Source organism: Vanellus vanellus, assembly GCF_965231255.1.
Source record: "Vanellus vanellus genome assembly, chromosome: Z".
NCBI lineage: Eukaryota > Metazoa > Chordata > Aves > Charadriiformes > Charadriidae > Vanellus > Vanellus vanellus.
The window spans coordinates 70395174-70411799 of NC_138908.1; the positions used below are offsets into that span (position 1 = coordinate 70395174).

Here is a 16626-nt window from a genome sequence, read left to right on the forward strand (position 1 = left end):
TGGTACTGTTGATTTTACAATCCATCTAACTTTTCCTTTGTTTTATTTTGTCCGTTTTTTTGAACTGTCTGTCACTATGGTATTCCTTTTTTTTAAAGTGTTGTTTATGCTTTCAAGATGATGGTGGGCCCATGCTCTGTTAATGAAAATTAGTTTACGTTTTGCTGCTAATTTCAGCATTTAAAAATTTACAACAGTGCTTAACATCTTTTATCTGAAAATTCCTATGGAAGTGCTGATGTTCTTGAAATAGTAATTTTTTAAATTCTTCCATGCAGAGGGACAGTCAGTAGTGAAAGTGAAGATAGCTCAGATGAAGAGTTAATTGGTCCTTCCATGCAATCTCAGACTTCTGCTCAAGGTCCAGCTGACGATACTGATGATGACGACGATAACGAATTCATTGGGCCACCACTTCCGCCTGGGTTCAAGGATAGTGATGAAGATAATGACAATGATGATACAGAGGAGGAAGATAACGTAAGTATTTTTTTCCTACTTAATGTTTTAATGCTTTGAGTAGACTCTAATTTGTAAGTGTGCTCTTCTGTTTATGATTAACTTTGCAGGTGAAAAATGACTGTTGTTTGAAATGCGTTTTTTTTTGTGTTTTTTTTTTTTCTAATGATTATTCAACAAATGCAAATAAATGTTTTCATTTAAAAGTGGTGGGATTTTAAAAAAAAAGTACGAATGTGAATCTCACAGGAAATTAATCATCAATTAGTATGCATTGTTTACTGTTTTTTGTTTTCGTGTTATGAAAGAACTGTATATATAAGTATTTTGTATTAATATTTTATATGATTTGTTTCCCAACGCATGTGTGGAATTTTTTACAAGAAAGAGGAGATAGAGGTGGGCTTGAATCTAGGGAGAACAATTGTGCCAAAACTGTTTTGAGAAAATGAACTGTGGTAACTGGGGACTTCTTTTTCTTTTTGTTTGTCTTGGTTTGATTTTTTTTCTAAACCTAAATATGTGCCAGATTGGTTTGTTAGACTGAATGTAGACTGTCTTTTCTATCTATGTTAAAAGCAAGAAAACCCCTAACATTCTGGAGAACTTACTGGAGTGGATATTTTATGGCAGTGGATTTTGTATGGTGGTTTCCGTGTTGTTTTTTAGCAACAGTGATAGAAGTCCTGTAAAAAAGGCCTTACTTACACTGTTTTGAACCATTCCGTAGCAGGTGAAAGCCTATATGTCCTGTTTAACAAATACAAACCTAAAAAATCTTAAAAGACAAATTCTCAGGTGTCTCAAGCATTTCTTGTCAATTCCTCTTCAGTTTTGACTAGGTGTTCAGTTTGTTTGTTTCCTGTAAAATCTCTTTTCTTGCATCTTGTGAACTTTAAAACATATGTTTACTCACTTAAGATGAGCAAGAGAAAATACTTAAGCAATGATGTAGCTGATTTTTAGAGTTAGTCTAACCTTGTATGATCACAGTTTGGGGATTTTTATTAGCTAGCTGATTTCTGAACTGAGTGTCTCCAGATTCTTCTTCGTAATAATTAAGAGAATTTTGTGTGTGTTGGAAAATCATCGAGAATTTTGCTTAAAACCCACACTTATCAGATTAGCGAATTAATGGTGGTTCATCTTATATACCTCTATTATTCTTGTAACTCATGCCAGAAGTTATTTGAGTTTTCTTTTGGAAATGAGAATTGATACAAGTAGCTTGTGGTTTGACCATAATTTTGTTGTAAGAGTGGATTAAAATTTGGAAAAATTTTTTCTCCTGGTTCCATCGTCTTTTAGAGGCATCACTTTCTGTAAAATATGTATATACCTTTCAACTGAGTGTGTTGGCAATAGTCTTGCCTACTTATACTGAATTAGCAAAATTATTTGGTTGTGTCAAAGAGACTTTCACCATATTGGTCACGTACGCTACAATGGAAATACATTAAATATTCAACGTCTGCTTTATTGCATGATCAGTGGAAGGCTGGCATCGTTTGTCTTTTTTGTTGAGTAATTTTAGTTGAGTAATTAGCTTCACGTGAATAAAGAGTCTTATACATATTACTGTTTCAGTTTATGGTATAATCACCTCTTTTGTCTCAGTAGTGAGTGCTATAGGGATTCTTAAATGTAATCATGTTCAAACTACAGATTAGTGCCAAGTTGTAGCAGGCTCCTTCATTTATTCATATTTATGGGATATAAGAGGCCTTGTGGGAGAAAGTAACTAAATGCTGAGCACTCATTTACACAGCATAGCCGTGTGTGAGAATGGTAGAATTTAATAATTGAGAAATTGCAGGAAGATGCATAACATCTCTTAGGTGGTAAAACTGTATATTTTTGGAGGCAGTCTGTATGTTCACAGAACAGGGTAAGGCTTTTAGTGGTAAAGGTAGGTTATGAAGAGAAGAGGGGGTTATCAGCAATGTGATAGGAAACATCTATTTCTTTTTAATCCCTCTGTGCTATAGTGTGCTGTGTTCCTATTTTCTGTTGTCTTCCATCAAAGATGGCTGCACCTTAGTAGGGCTTTGTGCATTGAAATCTCTAAAACACAATCTATTATGCATATAAATAATTTTGGAAGAAACTGCTGGATTGTTACTTTAACGTGATGTCTGTTGTGTGCCAGTGAGATATGGATTTTTAATTTTTTTTTTTTTGTATAATTGCTTGTATGCCTGTCATATTTGTGGATTCTGAGCACTGAATATAATTTTATTTTCATTCTCTCTCCAAAGGGCAGTGGGCATCTTGTTTAGCAAAATTCTTGCTTTAGTTCTGTAAACTTCTCTAGAATGCCAAAGGGAAAACAATGTGTGGAAACAACTGATTTTACTTCAACCTATCTTTCTCAGTAGTTGCTTTGTTTGCTGGTTGACTGTTTTAATTTCTAGCAAGATTGTAGTGTTAATTTTTTATTTATATGTATTTGAATAATGCTACAACTGGCTCAATAAACTGGAGTTACTGGAAACCAGAGTTAAAAGACCCCAATGAACAGTTTCAGACAGAAAGGTAACTGCATTGCAGACTGGTGTGATTTAAGTTTGTCTGAACTTAAGACAATAGTTACAAAACAGTCTAGAATAGATTTGGTTGAGAATAAGCAGAGCAGCAGAAATATGAGACTTGTGGGTTTTCAGTCTAAACAGTTAATTTATAATGGGGAAGATTTTGTGTCAGCGTGGATGCCAGAGGCCTTTGGGGTCTAGAGCCTCCCCTTACTGCTGCTCGTGAACTCAGTTTCTTTCCTGTGAAGGGAATCAGGAAGCAGCTGTGCTTTCCTGATTTCCTGTTGATCGATTGGTGATCACAGTGTGATCCTGTGAGCCCCAAGGAAGGCAGGTGTTGCTGTTATGAGAACTCTGTGATTCCTTTTTCTTGCCTGTACATCAGGCTGTGGTTGGTATGCATGGGGGCAGAACTGGGAGGAGAAACGGAAAGCTCCATTGAATAATTCTTTTGTTTTGTTTCCAGATGTATGGAGAGACTGACTGTCGTTTGCTATCATGTTTTGCTGCTGAAGTAACTTCTTTAAAACACAAGTATCTTTATTTTTGACCCTGAATGAAACAATTTTTTCTTTAATAGTTATATGAGTTGCAGTTCTGTAATCTGAAGTCCTGTGTACTTTGTATAACATAAAATGCATCAATATACTGGCTCTGCCCTGGTAGCTTGCCACTGTCTCTCAAGCCTGACTTTAGCTGCAGTTTATGTAATAAGAACATTGTTTTTCCACCTTTGCTTGTTTAGTTGTTTTTTCTTTCTTATGAGAGACTGTCAATGGAGACATTTGTTGAAATTGCTTGCTATAAGGTTAGCATCTCTTGAATCTAGGGTTGGTCCAGGACTGCCCGGCTCACATTGGGTATTTTAGTGAATATTCGTCAGGTGGAAGGACTAGCTGGTGGTTATTTGGGAATTTTTCATACCTTATCGCTGTTTTTATAGGAAAATTAATAACAGCAGTTAATTGCTGAATGTTTTGAATCAGCAGTGTTAGTTTTTGATTATTATACATTTCTGTAATTTACATGTTGTACAAACCAAACATAATTTTTTTGAGGAGAGCCATTGATACTGTATTACATGTGTGAATTCTGACGAGTTACTTTTTTTCTCTGAATTTATGTAAGTTCATTTTATATACTCAAGTCTGTGGTAGCTGTTGCAAAGCATTTTTCTGTGCTTGCTTAAGTTCTGTGTTAATACTGATGGTAGTTACGTTTAACAAATAAATATTTAGATGTAATGACATACTCATTTAGTATAATTCACCTCCATTTGGTCCAGAAGTGATGATTCTTAACAAGGCACAATATGCCTGTAAGGACTTATACAAATACCTTACAGTGCTTGTTTTGTAGTAGTGTAAGGAATAGTGCTGTATCAAGGTTTTTTTGTTCCAAGAACGATAGGTACACTTGATATCAATTCACTCTGATATTTTCCTATTGTTACAGTTTTCCTTTTTATATGAAAAACTTGCATTAATTTGGTGTGTGAAGAAAATGGGAAGAGTTGTCTATTTGAATTGCAATCAATGCAATCAAAATAAAATCTGGTTGGACAGGGACAGGAGACTAGCCAAAGCAGTCATGTAAGGGTTGGTGGATGGACAGCTTTGATGCTAGGACATAAGCATTTTTCAAGGTAATAGATTACACTTATTAAAAGACAATATTAAGGGAGTGTGTATTTATTAATATTCTCTTCTACATGTCATCAGAAAATGTGCTGAGATCTTTAACAGAGCTTAATGGAGTGCTAGTACCTTTTCCTCACTTGAAGCAACAGGTATAGAGGTGGTTGTTGGAGGAATTTGCTGGATGGATTTGCAAAGCTTTATTTTCTGTCTGGAGCTTACTTATAGTTGATTCTTCTTTGGAATGGAGAACTATTTCTCCCTGCAGTACCAAAGGGATACTAATCATGTAATTATGTCCCTGAAACAAGTACAGCCTTGGGCCTCTTCAAGGCTGTACTCTGATTTGGGCATATTTCCAGAATGATAGTGTAGCTGTATTCCAAGCTTTAGAATTGTTTTGAGACACTTCTAAATTTTTGCAGAGGTTTAACAGGACATACCAGTAACACTCATTTGTTCGGAATTGAAGAAAGCCATTTCCTGCTGATTTAGATGGAGAATTTAAGTAGACTGTAATTGCTCCAATTAGAATTTGGCTATGATACCAGGCTAAAAATCCTGATGCTGTAAAAGTAAATAAATGTTATGGGAATTTTTAGTCATCCTAAGGAGTTATAACATTTACACTGAGAATTGTCTATCCCGGTATCTGCTGAATCTTCTTTACCCAGTCATGCTTCATCTTGTCTAAAGAAGAAAAAGTGAAGCTGAACAAAGCAAGGTTTTGTGTGCACAACAGAGAGAGAAAAGTGTGGGCTTGAGGATGAGAGACATTGTTTTTTAAGTACTTCTAGTCACTGATAGGTTGATGAAAAATAGGTAGCAATTACCATTGATTTAAATTTTCTTTTGTCTTCTCTTCCTATGTAATTAGGAGGAAAATACTTTTGTCACATGTGGATAGTATGTTCTTAGGTCTTGACAGGATTTCCGCTGTAAAAATCAGGAAAATGTATTTTCCTTTATATTAAACTTGGAACAAGTCATGGAATTTTTGTTAAGGATCATAGATGTGGTTACTGGTGTTGCAAAGAATGAGATTATCTCAAAAGTAGGTTAGAATGGATTTTCAAGCTTCACAAAAATTAAAAGAGAATTAAATCAAACCACTAAATTTTGTATAACGAAGCTCAGTGTAAGAATGTGAGAGAATCAGTCAGAAGCTGGAAGGAAAGGAATACGTAGAATAAGAAACTGAGAGCATCATATGGACAATGTACAAGAGGAAACTAGCAGGGTAATTCCCTTAGGGAATGATCATCTTTTGTAGAAAGTCATGAGGTATTTGCTCCTCTTCTCTCCAACCCAATGCCCCAGTGTTTATGATTACCAGTTGTCCCCAGAGAAAACAAATCTAGTTACAAGATCTCTCTCAATTCTGCAGAGCACAGTAATGCCAAGACTTCTGCTGTGTATCATACCATCCCTTTTTGAAGGCACAATATTGGTTTTAATTAATTAGTAGTATGACTGAATATGAGCAGTTTTAGAATGTTTCCTCTGTGGATAGATACTTAGTCCTATGAGTTTGTTTCTAGAAATATTTTGTGGGAAAATTAATAGGCATATATTTGTTGAGTTCACTTCTCCCTAAACTTTAAGTACCTTGACTTTAGTAGTCTTAAATAAAATGTGATATAGAACATAATTATTGTTACTACTATCCTTTTTAGCAAAGTTTAGAGATCATCTTATATCCTTTTTTTACTCTTTGCCAGCTTCTTTAGAGACGCCTTTATCAGGTCAGCGTAACCTGATGGAGCCTGTAGGAAGCTTCTTTAGGAGCTGCTGGTACCACTTCTCTATTTGGAAAGGGAACTGCAAAGAGTGATGCAAAGCGTTCTTCATCTCTCTATCAGATACACTGTGGCTGTAGGGCTCCCATGCTTGTGTGGTCGTCATGCTCATCTCTCCTGAGACCCTTGGTTTCTTTATAGCCAGAAGATTTTGTGGGAGCTAATGTCCTCTACTGTCCTTAGAGGGAAAGTGGAAAAGTTTTGTTGGTTTTTTTTTTTTTTCTGTCAGGTATATCTGAGGCATGGGTAACCTTGAGGCTGTAAAAGTCTGTGACCTGCCTCTTAAGACAACAATTTCTAAGTCTTTCTAAGTATGCATTCTACACGCATATCTCAGTCACAAGACCGTACATTCGATATAGTAGTATTTAACAAGGATACGTACTTGGAAATGTTAGGAAATTCTGTTCATGCGATGGTATATGAACATCTGATCCCAAATACTACTTTCTTAACTTTCAGTAGAAATTGGGATCTTTGCAGGTGAAGAGGCTGAAATGAACTTATTCTTTGAGAACCTGAAATGCTTACAAAGTCAAAAGTAAGTGGTGACTACTGTGTTACATGATGCTTTTCTTGGCAATTGCAGAAAATTTCCAATGTACTTTTATAAAGAAGCACAAATAGTGTAGTGTTTCTATCAGTGTTTGAAAAGATAACATATTTCTAAATTTGGAAAGGGAGCTCACAGCGGTACTGATACTGCATTTGATGCTGTTGGTATCACTGTGGAATACGTAAGTGGAAAGTAGCAGGTTTTCTTTGTATCTGGCATGTGAATGTTATCTTTTTCAAAAGATTGTTTATGCTCTAAACAGACTAATGAGAAATACAGGTATAGAGAACTTGTGTGAATGAAGAGGAGAATAAAGTGGATGATAACAAGCATCTGAAATATTTATGGTGGGGATAATTAAATAATTTAGAGGGCTATATTTGAAGGAAAATTGTAAGTGACATACCGTTACATTTCCTTTCCAAAACAAGTCTTCACAGGGTTTTCAATTAACAATGATTTATGTTAAACTGTTGGAACTGCAGACTGCTCCAATGGTATCCTTGGAGAGTAATTTTGTAGACTCTTGGAATGTCTGCTGTTTGTTTAAAAGATGGCTTTGAATTTTTTATGCATGTGAGACTACCACATGCAATGTTTTACAACTTCTGCAATGGCATCTCTTATTTACAGGTGGGCACTTAGCGGTACACAGGGACTATACATACTTGATGCTAACACTGTCCAGATCACACAGCAATCATGCTGAACTTCCTTCCTTTCTTCCAGCTTATCTTTTTGTTTTTATTTTAATACATAATGCAGTTATTTTAAAATTATTAGGATCTTGAATAGTATTTTGCTGAGTTACCTTGTCTACTGTTTATAAATGTTTATTTGATGCATCCTTGTAACTGAGGATTGATAAGTGTTCATATAAACAAATCTTAAGGCAATATGTTACAAAATTTTTCTGATTTCCTTTCACAAACTAAAAGAGTTACTTTCTCTAAAGGAACTGACGAATCACAAAGAATCATTCATATGAATTTTTATTAACCATCCCCTTTCATGGTCCGGTCCTGAGGCTTTTGAAATGTGTTTAAAGCTCTTAGTTGGATTCCAGTGAGTGCACTTGTTGCCTTTTTGTAAATTATTTATTCCTTTATTCTGCTAGAAGCATTTTATTTTAATTTTGAAAATTATCAGTTTTACACCTATTGTTTTTGTAGAAAAGCTTTTTGAAATGTCTCAAAGATTACCTGCTTAATGAGAGATAAGATAGCAGAAAACTGAAAAAGAAGTGTTTGAGATCTTACATCTATTTATTTGAGGACCCTAATGTAGTTTAGAAAGTAAGGTGAGTTAGACGTAGTATTTGGTTTTCAAGTAAAATATTACTTTGTAAAGCAAAAGTTATTTTCATATCGTTCCTGCACATGACACTTACAGTAAAAGGGTGATAAATTATGTAACCTTTACTTCCCAATATAAAAAAAAAAAAGCATAGTTCAGACAGGACCTTTATGCAGTAGGGATAAGGAACTTTCTGATCAGTTTTCTTGATGAATGCAAATAGCTAATAAATAGCTCATGCAGCTCAGGTTCATTATTTATGGTTGGAGGATTAGATCCTTTTCCGTGTAAATACTTGTGTTGACCTCAGTGGGACTACAGACATGGACTTCCAGTTTTGTAAGCGGGACTGAGTATGCATAATCGGTGGAACTACCGGCATTGTAGCTTTGCTTTTATGCTATTGATGAGACAGAAGACTCAGACAAAACATAGTTTGCTACTAACAGAAGGTGATTTGTGACTTCCATTTTTATTTCTAGGTTTAGTTTAACAGTGTTTAGTAAATAAAAATGTATGGTATTTTGCAGCAAAGTATGCTCTTAAGGTGCAAATAGGAGCTTATGGAACAGAGCAGTGATGGACTCCCAAAATAACCACTCTGCATTTTGAGCAGCTTGGGACAGCACTGAGCTCCACGCAGGCTAGCTATGAAGGGATCACGCTGCAGGGGAATGGGCAGGTTGTTCACTCTCTGTTATGTCTGCGTTGCAGTTTATACACGAGTTACCTAGCTGGTATACAAGTTTGAGTTTATCTACATGACATGCTGTCGATGTTTGACTTAAATTTTCTTTTTTCTTTGATACACCTTAACCCAAATATTGCCAGCTAACATCGATGTTCTTTTTTTCCTTCCTTCCTGAAAATTGCACTAGGGGGCAGTGGAAATATCTTAGATGCATACTAGCCTTCCTGGAACTTCTGTTTGTCTTGCATAGTTTCTGCAGCCCTCTTCAGCAACTAGCTTGGAACCAGTTTTCAGACTAAATAGTATTATGTAAAGATTTTGATTGGGATTATTTGGATGTGTGGAATTCATTGCAGTGAGGACGTGTACATTCTTGTGTGGTGAAACACAAGGTCTTAAATAAGAGTTGGACTCAGTCATGGTGGACCTTTTACAGTACAGAGGCCCCAGAGGTCATCTTTCATATAATAATGTATATGAATGCAGGTAATAAATCCTGGAAGAGCTATAGAAATTAGGAATATAACTTATTTTTCTATGTATGATCAACATTTTGTCATGGAAAAATCAGTTGTGAAGAGTTAAAATATTCAATTAATTAATTAAAATTGTATCTGGAATGAAATCAAAAGCTAGAGTTATCACTAATATGTGAGTTTTTTGCATAGAAAGGCTAGAAAGCTTGGCTTGTTTTTTTAAGTCAAATATTTCACAAATATCACAAGATAGGTGATATTTCCTTATTAGTTGCTGTATGGTGTATATTTGGATTAATTGAGGTGTCAGAAAGAGCTGAGAACCTTTATTGGAGTTGCAGTGTCCTATGAATTATGACAATTTTTATCTTAATGTCTGCCTCTACTAGTTTACATGAACTAGCCGTTCTCTTCCTATCATATAATACAGGCAAACCATAAGACTCAATTCCTTTTTTTTTTTTTTTAATTTAAAGAGGAAAACAAAAAATTAAATTATTCCTTATACATATAGCCTTTTTCCCTCCTGTTAAAAATGGAATTGTCAACTTTGGAAGATTAGTTGGAGGATGGAGAAGTTACTTAGGATTTATGCAGCATCTTACATCTTTAAAAGGAGTGGGGAAAATAGAGCTGAATTTTTAACAGTCTTCCCATGTCAAATTTCTATTTCTTTTATTTCAGTTTGTTAAACAAAGTATGAAAGATCTTTTGATTGAGTTTGACCATATAGCTTTTTCGTATTGGAGTACTTCATTCTTCAGACGTTTCCTTGTACAGGAGGAAAAATCTGTCCTGTTGCCAAAATGTAGTCAGTCTCTGTGTTACCAAGTATGTGTGTAATGTGGTGTGTGTGACTTTGTATTGATCACACGTAAAGCGGATCAGACCCGCAGACTGCATCTTATCCATTGCTATATTAGAAAACAGGGGGATGCGGGCCAGAACAGGATGCCCTTCTTTTCCAAGTTTAACCCGATGACTAAGACTTACTCACCATGTTCACTGTTTACCTCTTGGGTCTTGTGAAAACAATGATGATGCTAAATCTCTGGAGTTTCAGAGCAAACAAAATCTTGTGGCAGGACAAATGCAAGCACAGTAAAAACGGGTCTGTAAGTTCTGCTGCTGTGTCCTGTGACTTCACATTTTCTCATTAGTCAAAGTTAATTAGAGGGACTTAAAGCCTCCTTGATGCCTTAATGTACAACTGTGTTGGCTCATGCCTGTTTTGAAATACTAGAAATGAAAGTAATAAAAGACTTCAGTTTTCTCAGAAGATGCAGAGATTGCCTGCTTATATTGCTGTTAGTCATTGTCTCAAAAAGTCAACTACCAAAAATGTGAGACATATTCTGCATGTTATTGAACCTTCATCTCTGGGCTTACTTTGAAACCTGCCCTTATATTTACTGCAGGTTGCTTAAATGTCTTGCTTGCAAATATTGCAGTTGTGCTACGCATGTGCAGGCACAAAGCAAATTTTGTAAAAATGTTGAGTTGACAGGACTGAAAGAGCCGAATTAGGAGTAAAAGATCAGATTTTATTCAAAACCAGTAGATTTTATGGTTGATGCAGATTCGATTGAAAAGGCAAATCATGTCAGCATTAGATTTCAAGAAGAATTTGCATTTCTTTGGAAAAGGTGAACTCTTCATATTGGGAGTATTCTAAGTAGAAGGGGAAAACAGTGATTAATTCTGAAGCTTTTGAACTACCTCTGAATGACAACAATAAGGTGCTTTTAACTATTCAGACTTTCAGAATTTTAGTGCACAATTTTCAAACCAGAATCTTTTTGATTCAAAAAGTTAATAAACTTTTTGATTAAGATATAATGTAACATAGGTCTCTATATATCAAGAACTTGCTAGGCTTCATTTAAAATATAAGTTGGGGTGAGAAGAATCATAGCTCACAGAATAATTACTGTTTCTTTCTCAAGTCTGTAATCTTCCAAGTTTCATGCATCATCTGGATTTATAGAGATTTATCTGCCTTTTTCTGACCAACCTGTTACTTAGGGTGTCTTGTAACATGCTGTTCTCTGCAAAGAAAGCAGACTTAGATGTCAGGCTGTAACCACATCTGTAGGGATCAGCTGGCTTTCAGTGCTACCAGATTTGTAACCTTTTTCTGTACAAATAGTAAGTGTGTATCTCTTGCAAAGCAAATGTCATGACGTTAACCGCTCTTATTGCCTTAAATGTAAGAATAAACATATTTTTCAGTGACGTTCCTTCTTCAGTTACATTAATTCTATTACTACCTTTTCTGCTGAGTTCCAAAAATATCATGAATGGAAATTCAAATTAAAAAATAACTAGCTTAATCATCCTTAGCATCTGCAAATTGCACATACCTATTTTACAAGACCACTGTGACAGAGTGATGTATCATTTCAAAGACAACCCCTTCAGTGGATAGAAGTATGTGTGTCATGCAGAATTAAGTCCTAGAAATAATGATGCCAGAGTAAAACTCACAGTGTATCTCAATAGAAAATAGTTTAACAATTCTGATATGGATCTCTATTCTGCCAATGATAGAGTAGCTTGGTTTAATGACTTAATTTGTTTTAGTTTGAAATTTATTACCTTTCTTTTCAGATGAGTCCTTCAGTGTTGTTCCTCTGTTCTATGATTAAATGCTGCCTTATCTAGCAGTTTCTTTGATGAGGGTAGCCAGTTGTTTTGGAGCTTTTTTTTCTTTGTGACAGAGTGACAGACCTGTACTATTTCATAATTGATATGTCTTCCTAAGGTGCCTTGTAGGTGTTAGGCATCCTGTTGATCCTCTGTGTCCCCTTTCTGCTTGTATCCCTATCTCTGGTGACTTCACGTCATATTTTTCTTCTTTCTGAAAGGGAATATCTGAAAAAAGGGGTTTAAAATATCAAATGTTTATATTTGTATTGTGATACAGAAAGCCTGTAAGTAATAGAGTAATAAAGGAAATTCCTGTATTTAACAGCTGCAATTTTAAGGGCAGATATTTTCAATTATCTCTAAATTAATGGTATAAATAGTACCAGGCTTAGTCCAGTTGCTGTCCATAGAATCTTTTTCTTAGGGAAGGCTGTTATGACACATTGAATAGATGGTGAATTTATGAGACGGCCCACTGGTAGTTTTCTGTGATTTCCCGAAGTCTTGTAGTCCAAATAAGAAACTGCGATCAGTGTTTGAATGCAGAACGAGCAGTAGTCAACTAATTCACTGCATTTTCAGCAGAAATAATAACCCCTTAGAGTAAGATGAATGTCGCTGAATCTAAATTAGTTATAACTATGCTATTTATAACGCTATTTTAAATGAGCGTCTGCCCAAATCACATGACAGTTATGAAAACTAGTTCTGCCCTGTCAAAAAATAATAGTTGTCAGCTGTAGTTCAACTCTATGTAGTTTAATGCAATTTGCATTAGTTTACCTCTTGGGAGTTGTCTCATAATGTAGGAACTAATGGAAGCTGCAACCCTGCCTGGTAGTTTTAGGGAGTAACCTCATGATGGATTCTGCAACCAAGTTTTTGTGAATGGCAGAGTGTCATAGAAATTACCGAACTTCTCTGGCTGATTAGGAGAAAACTTTGTGTCTAGCTGCATCTTGAAGTACTGTATAAAGTCAGATTTATAATAGCAGACCTTTTATAATGTGGATCATACACAGCAGTTAAATGATACAGAGGTGAATTAGGCAAGTAAGAATCAGTAATATGAGGGAACACTTAACAGAGCAGTAAATCGGTGGGATAAGAAGAGAGTGTGGATCCTCTGCTGTTTGTGAGGGAGGGAAGTGTCAGAAGAACAGTTAGTATTGCTCTTAAGTATTACTTAGAAAAGCATGGAGAGAAAGAAAAATGAAAATGTGGGATTGCAAAGATTCATGTTTCCTTCTGTTGGTTATGTATGTATCAAGCCTACTTTCTTTTTAAGTATAAGAATTTTTTTTTTTTCTGGAGCCAACCTTGGCACTTCCTGTTTGTTCACATTTTTGGAATCATAGTTAGTGACACAATTTTTCTTTAGAGCATTTTAAACCTAATTTATATGCAGGCAAGAAAATATCTTTAAGTTATGTTTTCTCTGATGGTTGTACAACCACTAATGTCATTGTCTCACTTTCAGAACTAAATTGAGCATGAGAACTTCCTAATAACTGGTCTTAGGTCAAAGCTGTTTGTACGTATTGCAGTTTTTGCAGATAAAAAAATTAAATCAGGAGTGACTGAGGCACAGATAGTCTAAAAGAAAGATTATTGGTGGTTTTAGTCTTTCTTTGTTAGGAAATAATGTCTTGCAGGTCAGGAGCTGATATGAGAATCCAAACACATATGCAGAATGTTAGCATTTGAAATAAGGTGAATAAATAGTATTTGATTTATTGTAACCACTTATCTGTCATCAAAGAAAACAACCCAGCTTTAGATGTCATAGGTTTTTTTGAAAACAGTGTGTGGCAGCCCCTGCTAATACATTGCCTGACTTCGCTCTGTGACATTGTTCAGGCTGAAAAGGCATGGAGAAGCTCTGAGGCACACTGACAATAATCTCTCAGCTTGGCGCTATTACAATGAGAAGGACTTACTATGTAAACGTTAGGCTTAACGTACCATACCTTGTTGTAATTACAAGTTTTAAGGAGGTCGTCTGAGGTCTTCCATCCATTGGGGTAGATAGGTTAAATTGCATGCAGTTCAAAATACAGCTTATGAGTTATTTGAGTTCTTTAAGTGCAAGTTTGTAAACAAGCCTATCACTTGAACAGTAATTATCATCTCAGAGCAAATATCTAAGCTTATGAAAAATTCCAGCATCTTAGCCAGAACTCCCCCACTCCCTTTGTTGTGCAAAATTTTGACAGTGCAATGTGTATCTCCCCTGCAACTGTCAGTATTAATAGATACTTCTAAGCTCTTGATACCCACAACCAACTGCAAAAATCTATTTATATGCATTTGCTCACTCTTGCTAGCTTGTTCCCTTACTTACGTTCTGCACTACTGGAATTGTTCAGTATTATAGTGACTGTGAAGTATTGAGAATGCATGAATACCTTATGGTAGATTTTAATAATTTTTGTGCATGTTTGTGTCAAACTCCTCATTGGGTTTTAAAAGCAGGATTCTTCTGTTTTCTCTATTTTCTTATTTCTGTATTGCACTGAAATTCCAAGGGCAAGTGGTTCACAGGTAGGAACACGTTACCATCAGTGTCAGGGTTTTCCCATTTTTATAGATTGCCCTATATAGTGGTTTCTGAAATAATTGCTTTATGAAGAGAGACTTTACCTACATAAAGTGTCCCAGGAGGAGTTTCTCCATGTCTATAGAGGTTTATCAGGATCCCATGAGAAGAACCTGGAGACAAGAGGATGCCATCATTCTCTACTCAGAGGTCCACTTTTGCTATCTCAGGCTGGATATTACCTGTGGTATCCAGGTGAAGTAAGGATCCAGAGTATCTGAATGTATGATACAGAAAGCGAGGTAAACTCAAAAAGCAAGCACGTAAAGAAAAGTTCCTTCAAGTGATCTGTACTTTGCACTTTGAACTTTAGCTGTAGACAGAATAATGGCACTGAAAAACTCAAGGCAAAACAATTTGTTTTGTGAGCTTATCTACTGTCCATTTTGCGTGGCTCCCAAGAGCTGAAATGCAAATTGTTAAAAGGCCTGGGAAGCAGTCAAGCCTGGGGCAGTGGTAGGTGTTATGTGAGATAGCATTAGTTTCAGAACTAAACCATATCACTTCGTGGATCACATGTCCAAGGTGGACGTCAAACATGAGGTTAATGTGAAGAATTCAGGCTTACAGAACAAATTCCAGAAATGGGAGTTAAATTCTCCCAAGCCCAGCAAACTATGCAAAATTAAGAATCCTTTTTTTGGCTTTGTTATTAGCTGTCTGGAAAATGTCCATAGCAGGGAATTTGAACAAATCTGAGCAAAAATTCTTGAACTGCATTTGATTCAGATTATTTTATGGTTTTTACGTTCCTTCCCACCACTTCATCTTTTCCTGTGGAGAGCCAGTAAGTGTTTATAAGCTCTCTGCTTCTCTCAAGCTAATTTTTGACTTCTTTTATACTTTCATTTCTCTTCTGATAGAATAGCAAGTTGGACCTCTGTTTAAGCACTTGCTTGTTACAGGGGAAGAACTGCTGGCGGGTTTTTTTAGCCTGCCTGTTTATGGAAACAGTAGTCATAGAACTGTGCATTCCCTGGTATCTTCACCAATTAGTCAACCAGGAGATACAAAGTACCACAGGTCTGTTTTCTCAACAATTGTTGAGTTTTCACATGTGTAATATGAGCATTATACAGACAGCTCTTCTTCCCCCCCCCCCCCCCCAATGTGTTTTTCTGTGTTTATTTTTATTTTGTTTTGTAAATTAGTTTGTAAGGGACTTAGGGTACCTCAAAGTATGACACATGTGAGGGATCGGATGCCATTCAGAGGGACCTGGACAGGCTCAAGAAGTGGGCCCATGTGAATCTCATAAGGTTCAACAAGGCCAAGTGCAGGGTCCTGCACCTGTGTTGGGGCAACCCTGGGGATCAATACAGGCTGGGGGATGAAGGGATTGAGAGCAGCCCTGCCGAGAAGGACTTGGGAATACTGGTGGATGAAAAGCTGGACATGAGCTGGCAATGTGTGCTTGCAGCCCAGAAAACCAACCATATCCTGGACTGCATCAAAAGAAGTGTGGCCAGCATGTCAAAGGAGGTGATTCTGCCCTTCTACTCTGTTCTGGTGAGGTCCCACCTGGACTACTGCCTCCAGCTCTGGAGCCCTCAGCACAGGAAAGACATGGACCTGTTGGAGCAGGTCCAGAGGAGGGGCATGAAAATGATCAGAAGGATGGAGCATCTCTCCTGTGAAGACAGGCTGAGAGAGTTGGGTTTGTTCAGCCTAGAGAAGAGAAAGCTCCGTGGAGACCTTATTGTGGCCTTTTGGTACTTAAAGGGGGCTTATAAGAAACACTGGGACAGACTTATTAGCAGGGCCTGTAGCGGTAGGACAAGGGATGATGGTTTTAAACTAAAAGAGGGTAGATTCAGACTGGTACATGGAGGAAATTTGTACAATGAAGGTGGCCAAACACTGGCCCAGGTTGCCCAGAGAGGTGGTAGATGCCCCATCCCCGGAAACCTTCAAGGTTAGGTTATCTGGGGCT

At 36.5% G+C, this 16626-nt stretch overlaps 1 protein-coding gene across 1 annotated transcript in view; it reads left to right on the forward strand.

The window, feature by feature from the left end:
• WDR70 (WD repeat domain 70) overlaps nucleotides 1-16626 on the forward strand; it is a gene marked incomplete at its 5' end in the record, with an annotated part of 140027 nt that overhangs the window by 6749 nt on the left and 116652 nt on the right. Inside the window, one exon of the mRNA XM_082496965.1 lies at nucleotides 279-480. Within this exon, the coding sequence (XP_082353091.1) occupies nucleotides 279-480 (202 nt within the window). The remainder of the gene's footprint in view (nucleotides 1-278; nucleotides 481-16626) is intronic.